We start from the raw sequence: 25,691 nt of genomic DNA, 5'->3' as shown, positions 1-25,691 counted from the left end.
AAGTCATACTATCTTTGAAAAAATAAGATAACAGCTTTACAATAAGAAATTGGGTTTTGTTTACCTTGAGAAGCTTATTCATGTATTGCTTCTTGCAGGCCATTGCAAGATGTGTCTGTAGTGTAAGCACAGCAGGCTTTGGGCTCTCATCAGCTCCAGTGGGTGTCCTAGGAAGCCCTGATATTGAGCCCATATGACCAATATGGGTCCTAATTTCTCTATCTGCAGTACCTGTTCCTGAGTTATTCCCTGCCTTGTGCATGGAGGAAAAGGGTTATAACAAATTTTAAAAGCCTGGTTTAATTTTCCACGTATTTTAGGATCTTGACAGTGCTACAGTCGTGAGACAGAGTTTGGAGATGGAGATCAGAAACCTCCAAGATAACCTGACTGCTAACCAGAAAGCTTTGGATGCTTCAAAGCAGGAACTGAATTATCTGAAGATATCTTCTGGGGAGCTGGATGGAAGCTTGAAGAGCAGCAGAGAAGAAGCCAGAACTGCTCAAAGCGCCTTAGTGGCTTTTAAAGAACAAATTGCTACCCTACTCAGCAATGGATCTGCAATAGTTAAACCTTCTGAGAAAGCCATTTTGGAGAGGATCCAAGAAATAAATTGCAAAGGGGAGAGTAAAGAAATAGTAAGTAAGCAACTGCTGTACTCATGCAATGTGTATAGTTATTCTCTTTAGTCACCTGTTAGTGTTGGCTTCTGCTTAGGTTTTGAAATTACAGGAACCTTTAATTTTGTTGTCTATGGATTGGAGATAATAGTTGAAAAGCATCAATGTTTTATAAGGTAGAAAATTAATAATAGATGCCACTAACAAGAGGAAGCATGGACTGGTCATTCAGGTAAGGCACTGAAACTTGGTTTCACTTAGTGGACATCAAAAGTGTCTGTGTGGTTGCTGTGATTTAGTGGAACAAGCATGGATTTGCTGCTACAACATGACTTCAAGGATGTGATGAGTTGCCCCAGGCAACGTCTTTCCCTTCAATCCTCAAAACTTGCACCTAAACATAAAAAAGTAGTTTTACAATTAGAGTTAAGCATGATTGAAATGGTAACCATTCACCATCCAGGAGAAAGGCACAAGGAAGACAGCTGGGTGTTCTGATGGTCGGGCCTGAGGTGCTTTGGCAGGTAGTGTCTGCAAAGGTATGTTTGCATGTACAGATAGACACCTCAGGCAGAAGGTGTGAGCCAGAATGCAGTCTAAATAAGGCCAGTATCTTGAAAATAGCTCTTGAAAGTATTCCCTGTGCATTTTGATTAAATATTATGTTAAAAGATACAAATCAGCTCCCCTCAGAATCAGTATACCTAATTTCAATGACAACAATAATTTGTGAAAATTATTAGCATTTGAAAGTGATGCACTGGAGTGGAAGTGTGGCAGCAACAATGTAGAAAGTCTTGACGGTTTTACTATATGTTATGGAGTGTTGTTTCCATATGCAAAATGCTTTCAAATTGAAATTTAGTGAGGATTTTATGTGCATGAGTGCTTGTACTATTTGGTGTTTTGGTACACAACACTCACTTTTAAGATGTTGATAGCTAATAGATGTTTAATAGCTACTGAGAAAGGGAAATTTAAGTATCTATTAAGTAAAAAGGTTTCATTTTTAAATCATCACTGCAACTCTTCTGGAAGCTTTGTGTATAGGATCCTTTACACTAGATGAACTGGCAAGTTGTTTAACTTTACATCCAAGCTCAGGCAGCTATGTCTGGCTGACCTCTGCACGTGGAATCATAGAATGTGTAAGGTTGGAAGGGAGTTTTAGAGGTCATCTAGTCCACCCCCCCTGCTGTAAGCAGGGACATCTTCACTAGATCAGGTCACTCGGAGCCCTGCCAAGCCTGGCCTTGAATATCTCCAGGGATGGGGCCTCCACTGCCTCTCTGGGCAACCTATTCCAGTGATCCACCACCCTCATATTGAAGAACCTTTTCCTAATATCCAACCTAAATCTCCCCTTTTCTAGTTTAAATCCATTACCCCTCGCCCCAGTGCTACACGCCCTTGTGAACAGTTCTTCCCCAGTTTTCTTACAGGCACCTTTCAGGTACTGGAATATCTCCCCAGAGTCTTCTCTTCTCTAGGCTGAATAACCTCACTCTCTCAGGCTATCTTCAATGGAGAGGTGCTCCAGTCCTTTGATCATTTTTGTGACCCTCCAACAGGTCCATGTCCTCCTTGTGTTGAGGGCTCATCTGTCAAACACAGAGCTATGAAAAGTTTAGAAGGCCTGTGAGAACTATTGACTGCAACTGCTATAGTCAGATTTTCTGTGAAGTCAAATGCTCTTGAAAATTACTTCTCCTAAGTATGGTGATTTTGGTATTTGAAAAGGCATCTGAGTTGGTGACAGTCTGTATCCTAGCCCTCAGCATTAACTTTAGCAAAAACTGTATTTTAATTTGAAAAAATCAGCAAATACTCTGACAGTGTCCAGTGACAGTTATTCTATCGTGGGGTTAGGCAACTGCTTTGAATCAGTGTCCTAATGATCTTTTCAGCAATTATGTTTGGATGAGACACATCTTACTATGGACAGCTCTTGGCTGTTTCTGTCATTTAGTATCTGTGACACATTCACAAGCACTGGGAGTCTGGGGAAAGGAAATGTTCTTAGTTCACACAGAGCTCAGCCCTAGTTATGAGGTCTCTGGGTTCAGGTCTTTTCTGTTTGACAAGTTTTGTTGTGGCAAATTAAATTCATATGCCTGAAACGGTTTCTCTTGACTACTACCAGATCTTTTGATCTGATTGCATATTATCTTATCAGTTTTTGTTATTGCATATTGGTATATGGGCTCTTTGATGCCAAAATCAATGAAGGTCTACTACTGTGCCCATTAAAAACTAGTGTTGTTCTCGTTTCTCAGTGATTTTTATGGTAATTCCGTAAGACACACTGAGGCTTAGAGTTTTATCTGCTTTATCCTTTCAAACAAAAAAATAATAGAGTAGAAAATAGTTTGGGAAATTACATGTATTACTCTGGTTTTGTCAATGTTTAATGTACTGGCTCAGGGCTGACCAAGAAACCCACAACCAACACGAATGTGACAAATTATTAGGAAAAAAGTTGAGAAGAAAATGAAAGCCATAATTATGCCTCTGAGTGTGCATTCTGAGTACCACACACAGTTACAATAATTTCATTCAAAAAAGAGTCTTCACAAGGTACTGAGAAGGCCCATGAGAGTGTCTAGAGCTTTCCATGAAATGAAAGGCTTAATGAACAAAAACTTTTCAGCTTTGGATGCTGAGTGCAATGCAGTAATGCCAAATACAAGTTATAAGCACCGTGATAAGAGATGTGGCAGCTCTAATGCTTTTCAGCTGCTTGGGATCTTAAAAATGATTTGTACTAGGCGTGTGTGTGTGTGTGTGTGTGTGTGTGTGTGTGTGCATACAGGTTCATATAAAACAGTGGAGTTTAAGACAAAATGTTACCAAATCAGAACAGTATAGCTTAGTGATTGTTGAGGTAATACTAAGAAGATGAGAATGTTTAGTTGTTTTGTTGGAAAAGGGCAGGGAAGGGGGGAAGCCACTATGGTGTGAAGCACCTTGTAACTTCATCTTACACCCTGTTGTTTGCAACTCATCTTAAGACCCCCATGTGTCCATCTCAGCCTTTTGGGCTGTTGAGGGAGACTCCCTGCTGACTGCGTAGCTGTAGCCCACTTTCTGTTCTGGTGTGCTGTGAGGTGCTCACACATGCCTCTGACTTAGCACAAGAAGAAAAGAAAAGCTTAGCACAAGAGAAAAAGAAAACTCAGGAAGATTTTACTACTGATTATTTCTCTCTGCTCTCCCCAAGGGAGGAGCTACCTTTGGAAATGAGTATTTGCAACTTCCTGTAACAAAACAAAAGATCTTTGTTTCAAATTATTTGGTAGCCACATTAAAACAAAAAGCAGGAAGCATTTTTTTACATGCTGGCTGATCAAGCTGCACAAGTCATTGGTGCAGGAAATTCTGGAGGTCAGATCTGTAGGACCTGATCTCCTTTTGTAACCAGGTGACCTGCTTAGTGGATGAGGGAAAAGCTGTTGATGGACTTCAGCAAAGCCTTTGATACTGTCTCCCACAGCATTCTCCTGGAGCTTGGATTGGTTTGCTCTTTGCTGGGTAAAAAACTTGTTGGAAGGCCAGTCCCAGAGAGTTGTGGTGAACTGAGTTAAATCCAATTGGTGGATGGTCACGGGTGGTGGCCCCCAGGGTTCAGTCTTGGGGCCAGCCTTGTTTACTATGTTTGTCGATGATCGGCATGAAGGAATTGAGTGTGCCTGCAGTAAGTCTGCACATGACACCAAATTGCATGGGAGTACTGATCTGCTCGAAGGTAGGAAGGCTCCATAGAGGGATCTGGACAGGCTGCAGTAGTGTAGTTTCTTGTTATTAGATTCTATCCTTTTGCATTTGGGCTTTGGCTAAATTACTCTTTAAAAAAAAAGTTAATCAGGAAGCACTCCTCTGACAGTTATCTATATCTCCATTCTCACTTAGGGGCTGCATTTATTTTCTAAATAACTTACCTGCTTTATCCACTCAGCTCCTCAGCAAACTAGTGATTTTACTGGCTTATTTTAAAGACTGTTACTTGATTTCCAGGTGCTGCTGGTTTGGTAGCATCTTTGAAAACTTGTGCCTAAATTAGTTGTCATTTTTTAAATAGATATTAGCTCCTTTTCATCAGTAGCTTCATCTTAAATATGGTTTCTGCAGTTCACTCCTGGGGGCCTCACTGTCACCCCTCCTGGCAGATTTTTCTCTTTCTGCCATTTTAAATGCGTGTATTTTAAAGAGAGATATTTTACCCTCTCTAATAACTTGAGGATACATCTTTCATATCTATCTAACGTTTCCACACCCATATAACCCCATATGTTTTGTTGGTTTGCTTGCTCACTAGATGATATCTCAGCTTCAAATCCAAATAGCTGAACTGACCGAAGCTTTGGAAAAACAGACCAGACTGTACCAAGAAGCTCTGGAGAGGGGCACAAAAGCTGAAAAATGTTCTGACACTTTCCAGGATCAACTGAAACACTTGGAAGAGGAATTACTGTCCATAGATCTGCAGCAAGACTGTTTGAAGCTTGAGAAACAAAAAGTAATTGCATGCATTATTTTATTTTGCATAAAGGTCACTAAGGCTAATTGTATTGCATTAATCAGCTGGAGGATTACTCAAAGTTCTGCAAGTAATGCAAATTAGCAAAGCCAGGCATCATGTAGGATTGCTTTGACCAGCAATTTTAGTTGGAAAAAGTAGCTAAGGGGTTATTCTTTTCTTTTTAAATTCAAAATCCGTTTAATATTTGGAGGAAAAGCTCCAAAACAGCCCAGATTGAGAGAAGTGTCTGTAAATACACCAGAGGTCCTTCAAGGATTCTCTGATCTCAAAGCTTTCTTGGATCTTAGTCTTTCTCTTATATATCATCTGGTCTGCAGTCTCTCAAGACCTCTCAGTCCATGATTCTTTTATATCCTTAGATTGTCAAGGTTACCAGGATTTTTTTTAATGAATTGTATGAATCAACACATTCAGCCTGTAACACTTCCACACACTGAGAGTTTGAAAAATGACATAGTACCTGGAAAGCTAAACCAGCCATGTGATACAACTAAAAAGACAAACTTGTTGGAGCAAACTGGAAAATGGAGCTATTCCTTCCCCTCTGCTTCCACTGTGACAACATGTGGCTCTGGTTTCTTAATTTCTCTGCTGCAATTGAGATTATTTTCCTGTTAACAAGCAACTTCAGTGTTTTCTGTTTCTGCTGGTTTCAACTTGTTGAATGAGAAACATCATGAAACAAAAAGATTCTTGTTGTGTTTTATTGCCTTGGGCTGAAGCAACAGTTATGGGACTAGTTTGTTGTAGGGTTGTGGGGTTTTTTTTGGGGAGTGGGTTGTGTGTTGTGTTTTGGATTTTTTTTTTTTTTTTTTGGGGTGGGTTTTTTGTTGTTTCTTTGCAAAGATTATGACCTGGAACAGAAGTAAGAGTAAACAAAGGCAAACATAGTTCTTGGTGAGAAGAGCTTTGGGTTTTGCAAGAGAAGCTAATTGAGACCAGGGGACTAATGCAGTTTTTAAAGAATTAGCAGAGCAGGACAAAAGGAAGGAAAAACCAGATGAAATAATACTTGATATCTTTGTGTTCACATCAATAAACCAGATGGAGGTGCAATTAAAATAAGTTATTGGTTTTGAAATGGCTTTAAATATTATCTCTAAAATTTGCTGTTCCAAACAAGGGCAAAAGACTGACCACGTTAATATTCTTGCATCTCCTCAGACTACATTGGATCTTGCTCATGGCATCCCAATTTTATCTGTTTCAGAGCTCACAGCAGTGGGCCATTACAGCACTTGCAATGAGTTGGCATGTAGGTGTCCTTTCTAACTTCTGCCAATGTATGGTCACGTAACAAGCAGCAGAGCCACAGAGAGGAACCAGAGTCAGAAGCAGACACCCATACCTAGTGCTCCTCTTACTGAAGAGGAGCAAAACCCTATCTGGCCTTGAGAAGATAAATACAGTGGGTCTGGGGATTTATGAACAAATGTGACTAAAAAAGACCAAATGGAGAATCTGCAATTCTTAAGAGTGTGTACTGTAAACAAACCTTTTCAGCACATTATTTCCTGTGGATCATGGACTTGACTATGTATAGCTGGTTGCTGATGTGGGGAATTGCTTTTAAATTCTGCTTCAGGATTTTTATTGAACTTTTATATTTTCTTTACCCATTTTTCCACATCTTATCTTAGTATCTGGAATTTCTGGAGCAGCTTAATGAGAAGATGAAGCTGGACAGTGTAGCTGCAGAGGTGGGATTTGATATGAACGCAGATGCGATTCTAGCCCGCGTAGAGCAGTTAGTGAAACTGGAAGGTGATGCGGTGATCGAAAACAAGACCATGGCATATAGCCTGAGGAGGAAGGTAGGCAAAAAAGGCATACTGCTACTGCTTGTTTCAAAGATAAACATTGTTATGGCTGTATTTCTGTAGAGGCTTGCTAGAGGCAGCAGGTTGGACCTTCATATATGCGCAAAGAATTTCAAAGATGCCTGTTACAGAAAAAGAAGATAGTAAATGCTAGCAAACTGCACGGACTGCTTATTAAAACAACTAAACTCACCAGTCAAATATGTGATACTGCTTTTTCTCAACTTCTTAAATGTATGAAGTTATGCATGTTTATATGTATGTCTGCTTTATACTTCTGTAAACGACTACCATTGATATTTAAAAGGATGTACTGTGAAGTGGGACATCTTACACAAACTTCTCTAGAAAGTAGTTGGACATTGGTTGTCCTTCACCAAGAACATCAGTATTTCCAACAAGAATTGTGCTCCTTTAGGACCACATCTGTTCAAATTTCTATGGCAGAGTAGAGTCTTCTTGTTTTAGAATGATTTAGAACTTAGAATTATGTCTATTTAAGGTTTAAAATGACATTTTTTTTTTTCTGGAAGCAACTGCCTCTGTAGCAGGATGTATATTCAAATGTTCTAGAGTAAAGCTTGGCAGCTCTGCTCAGGTAAACTGAAAACAGGTAGCTCCCTGAGCACCAAAATTACAAAATGAAGCTGCTGGACTTTGTATTGGAGCAGTGGATGAAAATTTTCTTAATTCTGTTGATTCACCTGGTGCACTAGCTTTAACTGATAGAAATACCTTAAAATTCCACCACTGAAACCACTGTCTCCTTAATGAATCTCTTCTCTCTTGCATGTGACTGTCTTAACAATCCGAGACTGCCTGAAGAGTATGAATGATGTACAAGTACCTATGTTCAAATAGGATGCAGGTAGTGCACAAATTCAGGGATGGAGAAGCACAGTGATTTGGTAATATAAGAGGTATCAAGCCAGAGTATATGTGTTTCTACTCTTTCTCAGAGTTTTTGAGATGAATGGAAGTTCAGGTTAAATATGTACTGTGGTGATTAAATTTGCAAAACAATCTGTGTAGTAGCATTGTGTGTCTCATATTCATTTCCTTGTGTTTGAAAAACTAGTTGAAGACTCAGAAAGAAAAACTTGAAAGCAGAGAGCTACACATGAACCTTCTGCGGCAGAAAATAACCCAGCTGGAAGAAGAGAAGCAAGCAAGGACAGCCTTAGCTGTGGAGAGGGATGAGGCCAATCTCACTGTCAGAAAGTTACATAAGATGATAGAGAGGTTACAGAAGCAGCTTGATCTGGCAAGAGAAACAAATACTGATCTCAAAGCCAAGCTGTCTGAAACCAATGAGCTTAAGGTGAGTTGAAAGGTTATGTCTGTGGTTCTATCCATTTTTCTATTGCAGCAGGATACAGCTGGAGTTAATTTACAGTAAATGTGTTCATGGACAACTGCTCAAATCATCTAGGTGGGGAAAGCAAATATAATATTACATTATTTTGGGTATTTCACCATTTGTTTTGATGCACTGAGTGGCATCTGTAAAGCACAATGCCAATTTTCAGGCTAATGTAAGAAAAAATCTATGCATCCCGTTCTTCCCTGTTGATATGGCTGTAATCTTTTCCCATACATTTCTCACAGAAGATCCATTGTAATACATCTGGGTGGGGAAAAAGGGTTTCTTCCTTTTGAACTGGCAAGGTGCTGCATTTTCATTGTTCCAGTGTCTTATTGCACTGCAGCAGTAATTCACCTGCTTTATCTCAGGCGAGTACAAGTAGTTTGCAGTCATCGATAGCTCCTCGCTGCTGGAGGAAAGACAGACTGACTTTATGTGAGTTTGTCTTGTGCCTGATGGCATGAAATAGATAAGGAGGTGCGTGTTCCAAAGGAACTATTTTTACCAGCAAAACATTTGGCAACTCCGTTACATACTGTATTTCCAAGGTTAGCAGGGAGTGAACTCTCACTGTGGGTTTTTGTCTGTCCAGTTATCTTTTTGTGAAACCTGTAGAGAATTGTGTTTGAAACAAAAATCTTTGAGTTGAAATTGACTAGTCTCCTCTAATAAATTTTCAGTTCACATGTACACGTGGTTTCATCAAGATCCCATAAGAAGCCACATTAAAGTGGTTACTCACGATTACTCACGGTATTTTTATTATTTATGTTAGAAGTAAAATGATGACAAAATATCATTATGTTATTGCAGATCAAAACTTTGGAGCAGAACAGAACAATAGAAGAACTCAGTAAGTCCCAAAGCAAATTGGAAAGAATGAAGGAAAAGGCTGAGAAACAACTTACCTCTGTCAAATCAGAACTTGTCTTAAAGGAGCGTAAAGCTGCTGAAGATAAAGATAAAACCAAAAGTATGTTAGAAGCAGTTACCAATGAGGTGAAGGTGCTTAAAACATCACTTGCAGAATTAGGAAAAAGAGAGAGACAGGTAAGTCTATAGGTATTTGATGAATGCGAGGCATCACTTTGAAAATAAAGAGATGGTATAGGTGGAAGAGCTATACAACTGTGCTGAAAACTTTTGTGAACATTATTTAACAAGTAAAATTTAGCTCAGACTCCTACGCCAAACGGGTAGTTGTGATTCTGAGATCTATTATCAGATTCTGAAAAGCTATTCTTCAAGTTATATATGCTATGCATAAAAAATACAGGTGTTGCTTGCTTTGCTCATTGTAAGATATTGTTTTACCTCTTGGAGAATCACAGATTCATAGGGGTTGGAAGGGACTCTGGAGATCATCTAGTCCAACCCCCCTGCTAAAGCAGGGTCACCTAGATCCTAGTTGCTCAGGCAGGTCTTGAATATCTCCAGAGGAGACTCCAGGGCCTCTCTGGGCAGCCTGTTCCAGTCACCCTCACAGAAAAAGTTTTTCTCATATTGAGATGGAACTTCCTGTGTTCCATTTTGTGCCCATTGCTCCTTGTCCTGTTACTGGTCAATACTGGAGGGTCTAGACTCATCCTCTTGACAGCCACCCTTTAGATAGTTATAACTCATGGTGAGATTTCCCTCAGTCTTCTCCAGGCTAAACAGCCCCAGCTCTCTCAACCTTTCCTTGTATGAGATACTCCAGTACCCTCATCATCCTTCAAGCCCTCCGATGGACTTGCTCCAGTAGTTTCCTGTCTTTCTTGAACTGGAGAGCCCAGAACTGAACATAGTACTCCAGATTTGGCCTCACCAGGGCAGATCGGGGGGGGAGGAAAAGATGCATGTATATTCTCTATCTAAATGGATACAGTGCTGCAAGCCTACCATGAGCAACTTTTAAAAAAATCTTGCACCGAAACATATAAAACCTATAAAAAGAATGGGTGAAAAATGTGTTTCAGCTTTAAAAACAATGCAACAGCGATATTAAGAACAGAATAGTTCTGCTGAAATACTAGAAGCTAACAGAAGCGCCACCAACTCTCTATTTAAGGCTTTCTTCAATAGCAGTTAATATTTCTAAAATAGTCATAATTTAAAGGAGGAAAATAATAAAATATAAACATCACTATAGATTCAAATCCAAGGGTTTGCTACAGCAGTAAGTACTCGTGATAAACTTTCTTTGCGCCTTCCATCCAGTGAGTAAAATTAATCTGAAGTAAGAGAGAGGAAATGAATGCAATTTAGAACATTAACCCAATATATTAGGAGGTGGGAGCAGAAGTAAAACAGACACTAAATTTTGTTTTCACACTGTATCTACAGGGAAGTAGGAGGAGTCATTCCAATAGAAAGGGAAAAAAAAAAAGGGGGGAAACTAAGATTAGAAAAAAATCCTTACAACAAAAAAAACCTCAACCAAAACATTTGCATTTATATTCTTACTCCAAGTACCACTGCAAATAAGGACCTGACTAAATGGATATAAAAATAAAATATATTCAAAATTTTATGTTGACTGCAGTGGTCATATACTGATATTATCAGTTCCTGTGAACATCCTACTAGCAGCAGTCGTCACGCATGCTCTTTATCTAGTTCGATTAAAATGAAACTTGGCTATGCTGATACCTATTTATATTCAGAAATATGCAATAATGATATATGAAGTCAGGAAGGCTTTCTGGTCGCCCCACAGTCAGAGGAAATCCAGTATGGATATCTGTAAATTTGCATTTGCTCTTGTACAATTCCAATATACCTCATTTCTCATATATATCCATTCCAGTAATCTCTACTTTTTTGACTTTTCATATATAGCTTCACCTCTTTTTGGTTTTCAGTCTGCAGTGTGATTTTAATAATGTTATCAGCATCATTTAAAAAATGGTTTTATATGTCAACCCAAGGATATGCATGCTTTGTTATTCATTATAGCCACCACAGCTGACTAGAGCAGATTGGCATTGTTATTGCACCCTGCTCAGACGGCTTTGCTACTAACAATTCTGATGCTGTGGTTCTGTGTTCTCTTAAGGGTGTGTGTGGTGGGAAGAACTAAACACAGAAAGGCTAAGACGAAATTTCCTCTTAAATATAGAGGAAATTAAAGGTTTAAAGAGCAAGGAACAACCAGAAACACTGTGTTAAATCCCAATTATGAGTTAACTGTAAATTATTTCAACCCAGTCTTAATTACTTACTTCATGTGGGTATATTCTGCCTTCCATAGCGATCACAAGACAAATCAATGTCTCAACCAGTTGGCAGTAGTTTGATTCTGCGTACTTGTAATTCTGTCAGCATGGAAAACAGCCACACAATGTTATGATGTGATTTAACATTACACATAGTGAAATCCATGGAAAGGGGAGTATGCCTGGAAAAAACACGCAAGTGCACGTGCAAGTGGTCAATGTGGCCACATCAGCTCCTCCATCAGGTAATGGCAGTTTCAGTTTCTAGTACTTCTCTTAACATGCACATGTAGACAGATTACATGCCTGTGCTTATATTTAGTTTAAATATATGCACAGCTGCTTAGAGAAGTATTTAATATCTTCATTCACTAGCTTTTACAGAGAGTTAGAGAAGTCTAGTCTTGGTGAGTTTTGCCAAGAAACAACAAGTTCAAAGCAGGTGAAGAACTATACAGAGCTCGGTATAAGGAAGGAATTCTCCTTGGGTAATGGTTTGGGAGAACTCTGGAGAAAACTCATGTGTTAGTGAGATAGAGAGTTTATAAAGAATTCTCTGATTTAGCAACAGAAGCTTAATTATAAGGATTGATTTTTGCTAGCTAAGCTTTTAAGATGTAGGAGAGTGTGCTATGAATATTACTGGCAATTCTCATACTCTCAAAGATGCCGTTACTGCTAATGGGCACTGTGCAAGTACCAGGCTTTAGTTTTACAAACAGCTTGGCTCCTAGTTTAGGAGTATAGCTCTGCTTGCAGGTATTCAGAGTGTTCCTGTGATGCTGGTGGTTGCAGATGCTGGTGAATTGTAAATTGATGTTTTTCTTTCACTAGCACAGAAAGCTTGAGAGCTATTGCTATGGTATGCTTGAGCACTCTGCACTTTGTAACCCACTTACCTCACTTTTCCCATGTTCCTAAAATTTGGCCAGCTAACACTGTTAACAGAATTCTAGTGGTTTGCAATGTTGAGGGTTCAGGCAGTAAAAATTAACATTTGTGTGTTTTTCACAAGTACTCTGTGGAATAATTTTCTCAATATGACTCTTACCTCCTCCTGTGTGCTGGATGCTCTGTTTCCTCCCAAGACATATTTTTTCCTGCCAAATTTCTAACCTTCATTATAAAATAAACAGCACTAGAGTTTTTCAGGAAGAAAGGTCCCCAGGTTGTTCATCTCTTCTCCTCAGAGTGAGCAAAAGTATATTTTTCTAGACTCATTCAGGAGAGAGGTTGTGGAGTCTTCTCCTCTGGAGATATTCAAGACCTGCCTGGACACAGTCCTGTGCACCTGCTTTAGGTGATTCTGCTTCAGCAGGGGGGTTAGACTAGGAGATCTCCAGAGGTCCATTCCAACTCCTACCATCCTGTGATCTTGCTCCATGTGAGAGGACCAATAACAGTCTAAAGATTATCTAGTGTGCATCATTTCTTGATTTAGTTTGGAGTTCCTGAAATTCAAATCTATGTCCTCTGGTGGGGAATTTTTGAATCCAAGAGTGATGGTTCTCTTTGTGGAGAATTTACTGTCAACCCAACTACAGCACTGCCTGCACGGAACGTTATATGCCACAGTAATAGTCAGAAAAGTTGGGGTTTTTTTTCCTAAGTGTTGTTCCATTAAATAGTCATAGTATAGCTCTGTCCCGCTTTTCCTGTCGCTAATAGAGGGTGACATAAGGGTGTAGATGTTTTAATTTGTATCCATTCCCTCTGGCAAAATCCTAACAGATCAATAATCTGCCTTGATAAATGGTTGTAGTAGTTTGGTTTACTTGCATTTACTGTAATTAAGTTGAACAGTTTGCAACAGCAAAGCTAGGAGAGCAAGAAATCCCACAGGGGATCAGGCATCTTGTGGGGGTTTAATCCACCCAAAGACTGGATCTTTGCAGAGGGCTGCTTTGGCCTTTTAACATAAAGGCTGTATGGAAGCAAATTCCAGCCCTGCTACCTTTGTCTTTGGCAAAGTCTTGGAACGGAGACCTTGTTTTCCAGACTTTTGCAGCTTGCCTTACAGATGTTACAACTGCTTTGGAGCTCTGTGCAGTATTTTTGGGGCTGCACATGTGTTTCAGGAGTGCATTTACCTCATCCTTACCATTGGCTGTCAGCATGATTGGTGGAACCAAGGGTGCTGGCACACCAGAGTGTGAGTCCAGCTTCTTGAGGGTTTTGATGTTTCTGTGACATTTGTGTCTCTGTCATGCTTGGGCATGGGGACTTTGATGTTCAAATAGATAGTGAGACAAGCATATTTCCTCAAATAGGAACATTTCCCTCTCTTAATTGTGTTGATGAATAGGGGTATTAAGGCATTGCTCACTTGGTCTGTGTAATGCACTGTCTGTCAAAGAGGCACTGAAGTTTGATCTATAATGATCCATATTGTGAGTCGAGAAGACTAAATCAGCATTCACGTTCATCTGATCTTATGCTTTTAATCTAGTTGCTGGCAAGGTCAGTAGTGATGATAATTGCTTGTGGATGTCTGTCTATTTGGAACTGCAGAGAAAAAGCTGGTTTCCTTAATTACTTTGCCAAATACCCTTCCTATGATATATTTTCAGCAGCTGTGCACAGAACAAAAACGGTCATTTCTCAGGATGCATCTTCAATTTTCGCTGCATCCTGATTCCAAGCCAAAGCTGGACCAAAGGATGTGCCAAACTTTCACCTTTCTTCCAACTTCCTCCTCACTGCTGTGATTTCCACAAGAGAGCACAGGGGAGCGGTGGCAGGCAGTAGTCAGGAGCCTGTGGCTGGGACCAGCACCTTAACCTGAGCTGCAGGATGTGCCCAGCAGTTTCCTGTTGTCTTTATAGTTTGCAGTTATCAAGGTCAACTATGACTCCTCGTCCTGTCTTTTCTTCAGTTTTCGTTGTTGAGTCAGCAGGGAAGATGTGCCTGTGAAAGACACCGAGGAACACTTGAACCTGTTTTGTGTTCAGGGTCCTCAGCACCTCAGCTCTTTATGTGATTTGTTATTTGAGGTACACCCCAAAAAGGCTGCTTCCTCCTCTTCAGTGCTCTGTACTGAGCAACAGCAGAAGTCCCTATATTTTCCTCTGTCAATACAATGCTTGTGTTTGCATGTAGGCATGTATGTGTGTGTTTTCCCAGGCAGCTCCTTTGCTTGGTATTTAATGTATTAGTGATTCCTTTCTGTTTGCCTTTCCAGCTGGCAGATTTCCGAGAGGTGGTCTCGCGGATCTTGGGCCTGAACATTGCCAGCCTGGCTCTTCCTGACTATGAGATCCTGACGCGCCTGGAAGCGCTGATCCACTCTCATCAGCACCACTGCTTCCCCTGCGTCTGCCTCAAAGGGGCGGCAAGGGCGCCAGAGGGACACTCGCAGGGGAACGTGCTGCTGCTCCACTGAAGTACCTGTTTTTGTGAGGACACACAGAACTAAGTGAAACTTTCTTTTGTGCTCCCCTGCCTGCTAGAGGTGCATAGGGGAGTGTAGGTTTCTGTTCCCTACCTGACAGATACAGACACGGGGTGATTTTTAGTGTTTCGCCAGGGAGGCTGAGCCTCCTGGATGGAGGAAAGCCAGCAGCATAGAGACAGCAAACAGAAAATCTCTGGGCAATGTAATACTTCAGTTACAAAACCGATAGGCAATATGTGAGCAATGTGTGGCCCTCCAGTTTCATTGCAGAGGCATCGAAGGCACAGGCCACCCGAGGTCGGTGCACAGTTTTGGGAAGTATCTGCTAATGAATGTCAGCTTTGGTGATGTTCCTTGTGCTTTCCTTCTGGGTGATAGGGATGAAAATAAGTGGGCTTGTCCTGCTGCTGTTCCTCTTGCAAAATAGGACCTTTCCCTGCATTTTTATGCATAAGGCCTTTAACTTCAAGACAGTTAGCTGCAAGTAAGACAGAGGGCTATCACAATTTTGGAACAAAGGGGGGTTTTTTTTGTTTGTTTTCCTTCATCTGCTCTTGTGCCAAAACAAAAAGTTATGCCCTTTCAGTACGGGGTTGTGGTGGTTTGGCTTTGCCTCGAGTCTAGATGCCCACCAAAGCCACTCTATCACTCCCCTTTTCAGCTGGACAGGGGAGAAAATATGTCTTGGGAGGCTTAGGAGTTAAGACAAGGACAGGGAGAGATGATTTCGCAATTAGTGCCTCGGGCAAAACAGACTCAACACGGAATAAAGGAAGGAAAACTTTCTAATTTATTATACTACACCACACACCTAGTGACACCAGAGTTAGATAATGAGAAGCGTGACCAGATCTTAAAGCACCTTCCCCCACCCCTCCCTTCTTAGCAGCCTTCACTTTAGTCATGATTTCACTCCTTCCCCCCACTGTGGTATGTGTAGGGGTGGGGAATGGGGGTTTTGGTCAGTTCCTCATGAATTGTTTTTGTTCTTAGCTGGGGGGGTGGGGGGCATTCCTCACACCCTTCCCCTGCTCCAATGTGGGGTCTCACCCACAGGAGACAGTCCTTCACAAATTTCTACAAAGTGAGTCCTTTACCATGAGGCTTCAGTTCTTCACCAGATGCCCCAGTGTGGGTCACTTCTATGTGGTGCAGTCATAGAACCATAGAATGTCTCTCAGTCTCTCAAGCCCAGACTGCTCCAGCCTGATCCTCACAAGTCTGCCCACTCCCTCCCCAGCAAACCTGCTTCAGCACAGAGCTCTCTCTTTCATCTCCTCATCTCTTATCTCTCTCCACAGGCTACAAGTAGTCACAGAAGCTTTGCTCCAATGTGGGTCACAGCGTCTTCTGTGTGTCTCCACCTGCTCCACCATGGATTTCTCCACAGGCTGTAGGGGCATCTTTTTCTCTGGCACCTGGCGCACCTCCTCCCCCCCTTCACTGACAGCGGTGTCTGGACAGTTTCCTACATCTTCTCACTCCCTTCTCTGGTGGCAAAAAGTGTCTGCTTGTGGGGTTTTTTCTACAAAATGTGGTTCCCAGAGGTGCTGTGACCATCGCTGATGGGCTCGGCCTTGGTTAACAATGACTCAGGCCTTGAGCTGGCTGGTGTTTGCTCTCTTGGGCCTGCAGAGAGCTTCTGGCTGCTTCCTGTAGAAGCTGTCCCTGCAGACCCCCTCCTCCACCAGAACCCAGCCATGCAAAACTACAAGGGTCCAGCCATGTGCCTGATGTAGATATGTTTGGTAAGATTGCATGGTGCCCTTGGTCATGATGCCTTGAAAAATTTGCTTCCAGCTGCTGTATTGCTTGCTTGCTTAGTTAATCCATTGGCCAAGGAAGTTCTTCTGACTTCAGTATTTTTAAATAACTTTTTGTTATCTGCTGCAGAAAATAGTTGAATTACTAAAGCCTTCATTTTCAGAAAAAGCAATGATAAGGTGTCAAGAACCACCTGTTAGTCATAAAAGCTGCTATCACCCTTCCTGAGTGTTTTCAAATTTTATGATATTTTAAAGAAATTTGAACAATAAATCAGTTTTAATAGCACACTCAAACATGATTCTGTGTTTTTAGATGTCTCTTCCCATTATAAATTTTGTATGGAAATTTAGAACAGTAAAGATGATTTACCTGTTTATGTCTGACCATTTCTGGACTTTCTACAGTATCTCAGCAAATGATAACCCACTCACTGAATCTGAGGACACGACAGAAAATGAGACTTTTTCAAGTAAATGTGGTAATTTTGGTATCTGGCAGGGACTGAAAGCGTTACAGGTTTCTTTTATTTCACTTGCCTCTGAAGAATCATTTTCCAGTGACTTTTCAGTAAAATATATCCAAGCTTTTGCAAAATCCATCATTTGAGGAGGTATAGTAAATCATATATTCTTACCTTCCTGTGGCAACCTGGATCAAAATCAGTTTATTGTTTTATAATGTTAAAGTTGTTTTCCAGTTGAAGTTTAATAATGGAATAGAAGAAAAAGCTAATAATGAATTAAATAGACTTAAACTTAGGAAAGCACAGCCATTTCAAAGTAAAGTAAAAGACTGGAATGTAAATTTTCAAGGCATGGTGTGTTGGTTGGGAATTTAGAAAGTGGGGATAGATGTTATTTTGTAATTCTTCATGAGAGAGTACAAGTAGTTTCAGCCTGTGTTTTGCTGGTTCTATGGGCATTTCTCATCTGCTTCAATTATTACTAAATAAAACCTGTTTTCTTCATCCATAGTAGTAGATATTATATGATGAATATTTTACACTATTTTGGAAGTTAAATAAACTGCATGACAAAATGATGTCTGCTCGGCCTAGATAATACGTTTATCAGCTTTAAGAAATAATCTCTGAGAGTCCCAGTCATAAAGTGTGGGTATCTGGCCAAAATTTATGGTTGTGAGATGATTTCCTTATGTCTACCAGGAGTCTTAAAACCTCCTGCCATGCTTGGCAGGTCTGTGTCCTGCCACCAGCAGTGGGGTTCTGGCCCTGCAGAAGCCACCAGCAAAGTGCCCCGAATTACTTTGGAGGAGGCAGGTTTTCACATGAAGTTGGTAGCAAAGCTTGATGGCTGCCATGCGTGTTAAGTCTACAGAAAGGTGGAATAAGTGTTTCCTAATGCCTTTTTCTGGGTGTTTTTTTTTTGTTTCTTTGACACAGTGGATCTGTATTTTTTTAAGTTTTAATGCTAGTTAAAGAATAAGACCTTGTAGCTGTCTATTAATATTCCTTGTATTTGCTTTATTTCTGGAAGAGCACTGACATCTTTGTTCATTTAGCCAAAGCAAATAAAAAAAGAAAGTGAAGTAGTAATTTGACATGAACAAAGTTCAGGTGATTTTTGACCCATGAAATTTAGTTAACCCATGAGCAAAGTTTAAATTGACTTGCAATCTTTTTTTTCAAGGTTTGTTTCGTGTGGCATTGAACTTGGTCGTCTTTATTTTTGGGGGAAAAAAAGAGAAAAGAACAGGCTTACAAAGGTTTTCAAGATTTCCAATGTTTCTTTTTTTCCCCAATGGTTCTTTTTAAACCAGTTGCCTTCAACATGAGATACATCTGATAGAAACTTTGAAGTATGTATTAATGCTGTGTCAGCAGATGCCCCTCGTTCAGTAGATTCTTTTTTACAAGGTTTGTTTGTATTAATTGAAGGTATGGGATTAGGAGTTTTCCACCTGTTCATAATTACTCTGTTATTGTGGTGAAGGATTCTTGAATTATCAACAGAATACCTATTAAAAAAACCCCAAAAGGGTAGTAAGTGGGAAATGAGAGCAGTACAGTTAAGGGACTAGATTTTCTTTCTGCAAATAATGGCTGAAGCAACTCTGCTGAAGACAACTTCATTACCTTAGATTGGCAGGGGTAGCAAAGGCAGAACTGAACAAATTAAAACATTGTAGATATTGAAAGGAAGTAACCTACATGACAGAAACATTGTAGCAATAACATTGCAATGCACATGGGAAAATAAGTGGTATACAGTTCTGAGTGTATTAAAATATATGCAAGTGGATTTCTGTCCGTACAGCATCTTGGTGGTAACACTTCCTGTGAAACCCGGCAGAGCCCTGCTTTGGAACAGTGATGTAGTAGAATCATGGTTCTTCAAAGAAATGAACTGCAAATTCATTTGAATGCCTTATGGAATTACAATTTGGAAGCATAAAGATGGATCATATTAAATTACTCTGACTCATGTTGCTACAGAGTTTATTATTGCTGTATAAAGCAGTTTGTTTGCTCTTCCACGTTCTTTTTTTTTTTTTTCCTGTGGACAATATGTGCAGCATCCATATTTTTTTAGGGCTGTTCAGCCACTGGATGGCTTTGCATTTTATGATGGTGCAGGGGATGGGAAACTTGGATGACTTTAATAGATTTTTAAATAAAGAAAAGCAGGTGGGGAATTAGGCACATTTCTAGAGAAAAAGACTGCTGGATTATGTATTCTCCCAAAATTTGTGATATGAAATAGAAGTATTTTTTAAGACTACAGCTGCTGACCAATCCTCTTAACCATCAAAGAGAAAAAGGGTGAAGAATGGAACACAATGAAGTGAAATTCTATATGAATTTAGAGAAAAGGGAACTTTGATATTCCTGAAGTACAGAAAAAACCAAGTTAACTGTGTGATAAATAGAAAAAAAAAGATAGCTTGCCAGAATAGAAATTGGAAAGAAAGTTCCAACATAATCCTTTTCAAATGGAAGATTTCAGATTGCTTTGTTGTTCTAACAAAACAAATAAGAATCTTCTATACCAATGCTCTTTTTTTTTTAATTTTTTTTTTCCTGGAAGAAAAAGAGGATGACTTTATTAGGCTGTGCTTGTAATTACTCGGGAATAACTGAGTCAGAAATAAAAGATCTACAGAATGAGACAATTTGCTTGAACAAAATAGACAAGTTTTGGGGCGATTTTGGTGTCAGCTAATGAGCCATGAGACAAAGAACAACACTTCTTTTTGGAAGGCAGTAAATGAGACAGTTGAGATGTGCTTTCTTCCCTGCTCCCAGTGATTACTTATATTTTTGGTAAGTTGGATAAATAAGAAAAAGACGATTGCAATGTGAGCAAAGGGGGTACAAACTGTTAACTCCCAGGTAGAGAGACCAACTGTCAGATGGCTTCTGATAGTGTTGGGGATGGGGCCAGAGCACAGGAAGTCTGGTCAAGTGGGAGCTGGGAATAGATTTCTGGATATATGTACATGTACGCAGGCGTGCTTATAAAATGATGATTTAGACCATTTTTTGTAAGTGGAGTGTTAGTGTGTTGGGTGGAGAAGGTGTGTGCTTGGTTAAAACCCAAGCATTCAATTTATTATTGATAATATTTTTAAATAGACCACTAAATGGAGTTTAATCTGAGAAAAAAAAAAACAAAAACCCTTGGTCTACAAAATATTCCTGTTACTACACTATAGTTGTGACAAATGCTCTTTAGGATGCTAAGAGGCCTGAATTCAATCCAGACAAAAAACTTTGTTTCCCTTTCCAAAACCAGGATGCTGCCTGCTGTGGGTAACTGCTCCTGCCAGGTGCTGTAGCCAACCTCCACCTGTGCAGAGTGAGCAGCCCTGCAGGCAGGAGAGCCCGCTGCCAAGGGCTGCCCAGGTCTGGGTCTGCATCTGGGCAGCCTGTCTGGGAGTGCTCATGCCCCTGCATGTTAGCTCCCTCCTAATCAGCTGCCAAGTGCCCTCCTCAGCCATGACCCTGGATGCTGTTCTGCTCCTCAGGCTGTGTTCTGGGAGCTCTGATTGCAAAACCAATAGGTGGTGGTAGCTGTGGGATGCTGGAAGGAAGACCTTCCCCAGAGCTGCTGTGAAAGCAGCGACATGCCAGTGGTGCTGACTCAGATTTTTCCCCTTCTGGTCATGTTTTTGTACTGTGAGGAAGAGCATGACCGCAGCGGCTCTGCGGTCTGTGGCTGGGTGTTAGGGGGAGCCTTGCAACCCTGGGGCTGTAAGTCTGGGCAGATTGAAGAGGCACCTCTGGTCCCGACAAGGAGAGTCTGCACTCTGTAGCCTCCCCTTTGACTGACAGCCAGACTCCTCTTGGGCTCAAGCCAGCACAGTGAAGGAGTAAGAAGCTTTTGCACAAATACTGCAAAATGTTTCATCTGTGTATCCATCATATTGCAGTAACAGTGTAAAAGTGTGTAGTATAAATTACAAAGTAGCAATATAACCAAAACTCGCCCTTAGGGGTGGTCAGAGACTCCTTACTACCCCAGCAGGCATCCCAGTGGGCAAGCAGAAATACAGTACTGGCAGGCAACTCTTAGACCTTTCTTTGAAGCCCTTTGTTGTTTTCCCTTGACCTCCACGTGCTTCTGTTCACTTTGCTGTCATTAACAATATCTTTCTCACGTTGATGTTTCACAGATCGCTTAACCCGCAGCGACATCTCTGTGGCCAGCCCTGTTCTTTATCCAGCCAGGTTCCAAGCCTGTCCCCTGCCGGGAGCTCCAGCGTCAGCTCAGTTGGGTTGGGCAGCTGGAGAAACCTGCCCACGCTCTTGCTTTGCTGCTGCTGCTTTCTGTCCTCCAGTCCTCTCCTGCTCTACGCTCCTTGCGTCTGGCCAGGGTGTGACTGGACCTTTGCGGTGTGGCGTGGAGTTCAGCAGACACCAAGATACAGTTCATTCTCTTGTGGAAGACTTCAGACTAGACTGCTGCAGATACTTGAAGATGTTTTTCATACCTCTTTTAGGTGGCTTACTGGATCTGCTGGGATGGGAGCAGTAAGTATGCGCTTGTGTGGGGAGGAGAAAGAGCAGAAAGGTTTTTGTCAAGCTAAAGGGATCCTATGAGGTAGCTCAGCAGCACCAGGTGTGTGACCACGAGGGGACAGATGTGTACCATGTGGCTGCTTTGTGGGTGGGGAGGTGGAGCTGCAACAAGGAGGGCAAAATGACGGCAGCAGATGAAGCAGACAGGTGCAGGTACGGCTGTTTGTGAAGCAGGCTGCAAGCACTTTTGTAGAAGTACCACAGCCATCTATGAAACGAAGGAATCTGGCAGGTTATGGCATAAGAGTCCCTTAGAGCTTTCCTTAGATGTCAGTCCAAGCCAGGCTGTGCAGAACACTCCTGGACTAGTGCTGAGATTATCACAATAATATTGATGCCTAATCACTGTGATACTGTTTGGGATCGCAGATGCTGTGGTGTCACTTGGGCTTGTGACACTGCTAGCTAGGTCTGGCCGCCTTTAAGAATAGGGACTGAGAACAGTTGAACAGAGGAGTGTCCATCGGGAATGGAGAAGTAGTGTGGCTCGTGTAACGTCTAGGGATTCATCTTTGAGCATGTATTGATGACATTTGGTGGCCCGACAGGAGGTGGGGACAGAGAGTATTTGAGATGCATCTCACAAAGTCTCGGAGCTGAATTGATGTAAGAGGCTAAAATATACTTGGAGATCTTTTCCCTTTTTTACTGTCAGCAACTATTCATCTCAACAGTTCAAGACAGCAGGCTGTGGAGAGCATAGGAATCAAAAAAGAATAAATATTTGAAAAAGCAACCAGTAAACAGATGGATTTAGACTAATGACCTAAACGGAAAATAATGTTATGGGTTCAGAGTTGCGCAGACTAGGTCTCTGGTGATAAATCTTAACTGCAAAGCTTTATAAACTTCTTCTGACTTGTGGATGAGCTTCAGGATAGAAACAAGAGGAGCTAGTTGCCCTTGGAAATCTGCCCTTGTTGCAGAGGGAAAAATGGAAGCTGCAGCAGAGGGAAGGGCTGACGGAGTGCCCAAGGACTGCTGCCCAGCTGGACTTTGAATCAAGGCAGGTAAGATGCCTTTCAGTCTCATGAAGCTCTACGAATGGCAGTGCCTGTGCCAGCAAGTATCAGAGATTCAAAATCCCCCAGCTAGGCTAACGGTTGTTTACAACAGCTCTTTTATTCTTAAGCAGCATGCTTTTGAATGCTTCTAATATAGCTCTTTATAGTGTCTTCCTGGCCTGAAAGTCGAAGAAGAGGTTGTATTTCTTCAAAAATGTTCCTTCTGTGGTTTTCCTAAGAAATTCTTGACTGGTTTGGAAGTTCAGTTGATATATGTCTGTAGCACTAGCATCATTGCCTGTATTGCAATGTGATGCTTTGTTTTTATTTGCAGGAGTGAAGCCTTCCATGACAGCTGACAGAATTTATTCATTTGAAAGTTGAAGCCAAAATGGTTCAGTCCTTCCTGAGAACAAGACTAATGGAAAACCCATAATTTGCCTATATTCATAAATAAAAATCTGGCAATTTGGAGTGATTCAGGACAGAGTAAAAAATTACCTTCTTTATAACGAGTGTTCCTGGCTGCTCTGGGCTGGAGCAAAGTGCTGTCTGTCTTTTTCTCTGTCTGCTCCCAGTGCTCATTTCACCAGAAACAAGTGGGAGTGGAAGGACTGGTCCGGCTCAGAGACACAAGGGAGAAGAGATGAGGCCTGGAAGGCGCTAGTTAGAGGAGGTTTCATGGGGAAGAGAAGGGAAAGGATGTTTCATGGGAGATAAGCAATAAGCAGAGTAGCTAGGTAGGAGTGTAGGAATAGGGGTTTGGAAGAACTGAGGAATGGGAAGTGAGCAGCAGGCAGTGGGTGTGGATGGAGCTGTTTGGAGCTTCCTAAGACAGGAGGAAGGCCAAGGAAGGGAGACTGTGTCTAAGACTGAGGGGGAATATATAATCTGCTTTCTGCCTTTGCAGACTTCAGCAGTACTGTCAAAATTGGGAGGTTGGGGGAGGGGGGGAGGAGGGGTTAAACACACTCCTAGTGTGTTTCAGCTTCTTGCCTACTATAATGGCAACCAGTGTTTCATCTTGAGAAGGTGAGGAAACAATGGGAAATCCTTCCCACTTCTCGTTTTCACCCATTAAAGGTGACAAAGGTGACAAAACTGCAGTTTCACCTTGTGGTAACAGGGTGTCGTGGTTTGGCTCTCCCCATCAAGGTGGCTGGTCCCTGACTGTCCTCCACTGCTTGGCCATTGGAAGAGATGAGCCTCCCAGAGACACAGCTAAAATACTGGAAAACTGCAAAATGTTCACAAGGTGGCCTTCTCCATGAAAAAGAGTTATCATGAAAAAAAAGCCACTTTTCCCACTGGAATAATTCCTGGCCCTTCCCATTCCAGTGGTGGGAGAAGGTGGAGAGAAGCAGGCGCAGAAAGTTGTCACTCTTGACTTGGGTCCAGTTCTCTGTGAGCTCAGACAGCTTCAGGTGGATGAAGCACTTCACCAAAGGATCTCTGTTCAGTACATAATTAAGCCCAGAAGATCGGAGGAAGTGCAGCTTTGGACAGCAGCTGAGAATTCTGTGTCTCCTCCACATGACAGAGAAACTTGTTTTGTAGCTTCTAAATGAAATGGGATTTAAAAAGCCTTTTCTGTGTGTATTCAATGAAAGATGAGTACTATGCCATCACAAAGACTCTACTCAACAGAGCAAGATAGTAAATTTTATAAATCAATGCTTCTTACAGGAATAAAAAAATTATGGGCAATTACCACATCATTTGGCGGTGGTGTAATCCACACAATGTAAAATTACTGTTTGCACTACTGTTTTGAAAAGGAAAATTTCATGGATGTCAAATATTTTATTGTTCTATTTTACAAATCCCAGTGCTCTAGTAACTAGATATTTCCCCTTTGCCACCCCAAATCCCGCAAGTTTGCCAGCTATTTAGTTATAAACAGGTTTTATAATTTAGTACTTGTGTTAATCAGATTCTGCCAAACACTTGGAATATCAGAATTTTATCATACTTTAGAATGAGTAGGAATATGGGAGTTTTACATTGGCCTTCATCTGTGTCATAGTTAACCCCCTAAAATGCATTTACAAGCTATTGTTGTTTTTTTTTTTTTATAATAGGAGAGTGTTCCTTTCTGCTCTGTGGCCCAAGGCTCCAGTTCTGGAAACATTAAGCATAGAAGTTTTTATTTCCTGCTTTAAAGGAAGGTAATTACAGTTGCCCAACCATCTTTAAGAAATGTCTTTAAAATTTTTATACGTGAAGCACTAGAGTATTATGATTTTATGCTTGGTTACATGAGAGGCTGCCTAATATGAATTGATTTTTTTTTCTTTAGGAAAAAATCAGAAATATTCTTCTATGTTATTTACTTCTAGATTTGCTTTTAGCTTTAAAGAAAATGTAATGACATTTATTTCTAATATGGATTGTAATTTTCACATCCCCCAAAATTGCAGGTTTTTTGATGTCAAAAGAACCCGTGCTTAAGCTGTTCTGAAAAGCCTCTTATAGGTGACCACTTACTTTCAGTGAAATTGGGTTACCTTGGAGAATAAATTTCTGAACACGGGACACTTTAAATCAGCATTTTGCAATATGCTTGTCCTGGTGGTGTAGCCAGAATTTGGCACTTCCTTTGGTTTTACCACTCTGCATTTTCTGAGGTAGGCATGGGTTGGTGACCTTGTTATTCAGCGTTAAACAGAGAACCCCTCCTCATGATAGCATCCCTATTTTCATAAGGACGTGAGTGAGAGACTGCGGCAGCCACACGACTGCCCAAGCCTCTGCCATTCCCCCTTGTGCTTTGGGAAGCTGCAGTTATTCTCCTGGAGAAGAATAGAGGTTTACAAGGGACTTGGGTGACACTTGCTATAATACCTTCCTTCCAGTCAACTTAATTGCTTTTTAGAACCTGCTGAGACCAAGTCTGTAGCTACAGAGTGCCATGGTAATGTACCCTCTTAATAGGTGCCTTG

General features: G+C 41.1%; 1 protein-coding gene across 1 annotated transcript in view; it reads left to right on the top strand.

Moving 5' to 3' along the window:
- Positions 1-14,925, top strand: part of CCDC170 (coiled-coil domain containing 170) — a gene marked incomplete at both ends in the record, with an annotated part of 35,737 nt that extends 20,812 nt beyond the window's left edge. The window contains 6 exons of the mRNA XM_084261046.1: positions 321-638; positions 4,936-5,136; positions 6,801-6,974; positions 8,059-8,301; positions 9,160-9,396; positions 14,725-14,925. Of these exons, the coding sequence (XP_084117172.1) occupies positions 321-638; positions 4,936-5,136; positions 6,801-6,974; positions 8,059-8,301; positions 9,160-9,396; positions 14,725-14,925 (1,374 nt within the window). The remainder of the gene's footprint in view (positions 1-320; positions 639-4,935; positions 5,137-6,800; positions 6,975-8,058; positions 8,302-9,159; positions 9,397-14,724) is intronic.
- Between the last annotated feature and the right edge of the window lie 10,766 nt (positions 14,926-25,691).

The sequence above is a fragment of the Gallinula chloropus genome (assembly GCF_964237585.1).
Source record: "Gallinula chloropus genome assembly, chromosome: 3".
In the NCBI taxonomy this organism is placed as follows: Eukaryota; Metazoa; Chordata; class Aves; order Gruiformes; family Rallidae; genus Gallinula; species Gallinula chloropus.
Note: the sequence above shows the minus strand (reverse complement) of the source record. Positions and strands in the feature narration are given on the sequence as shown.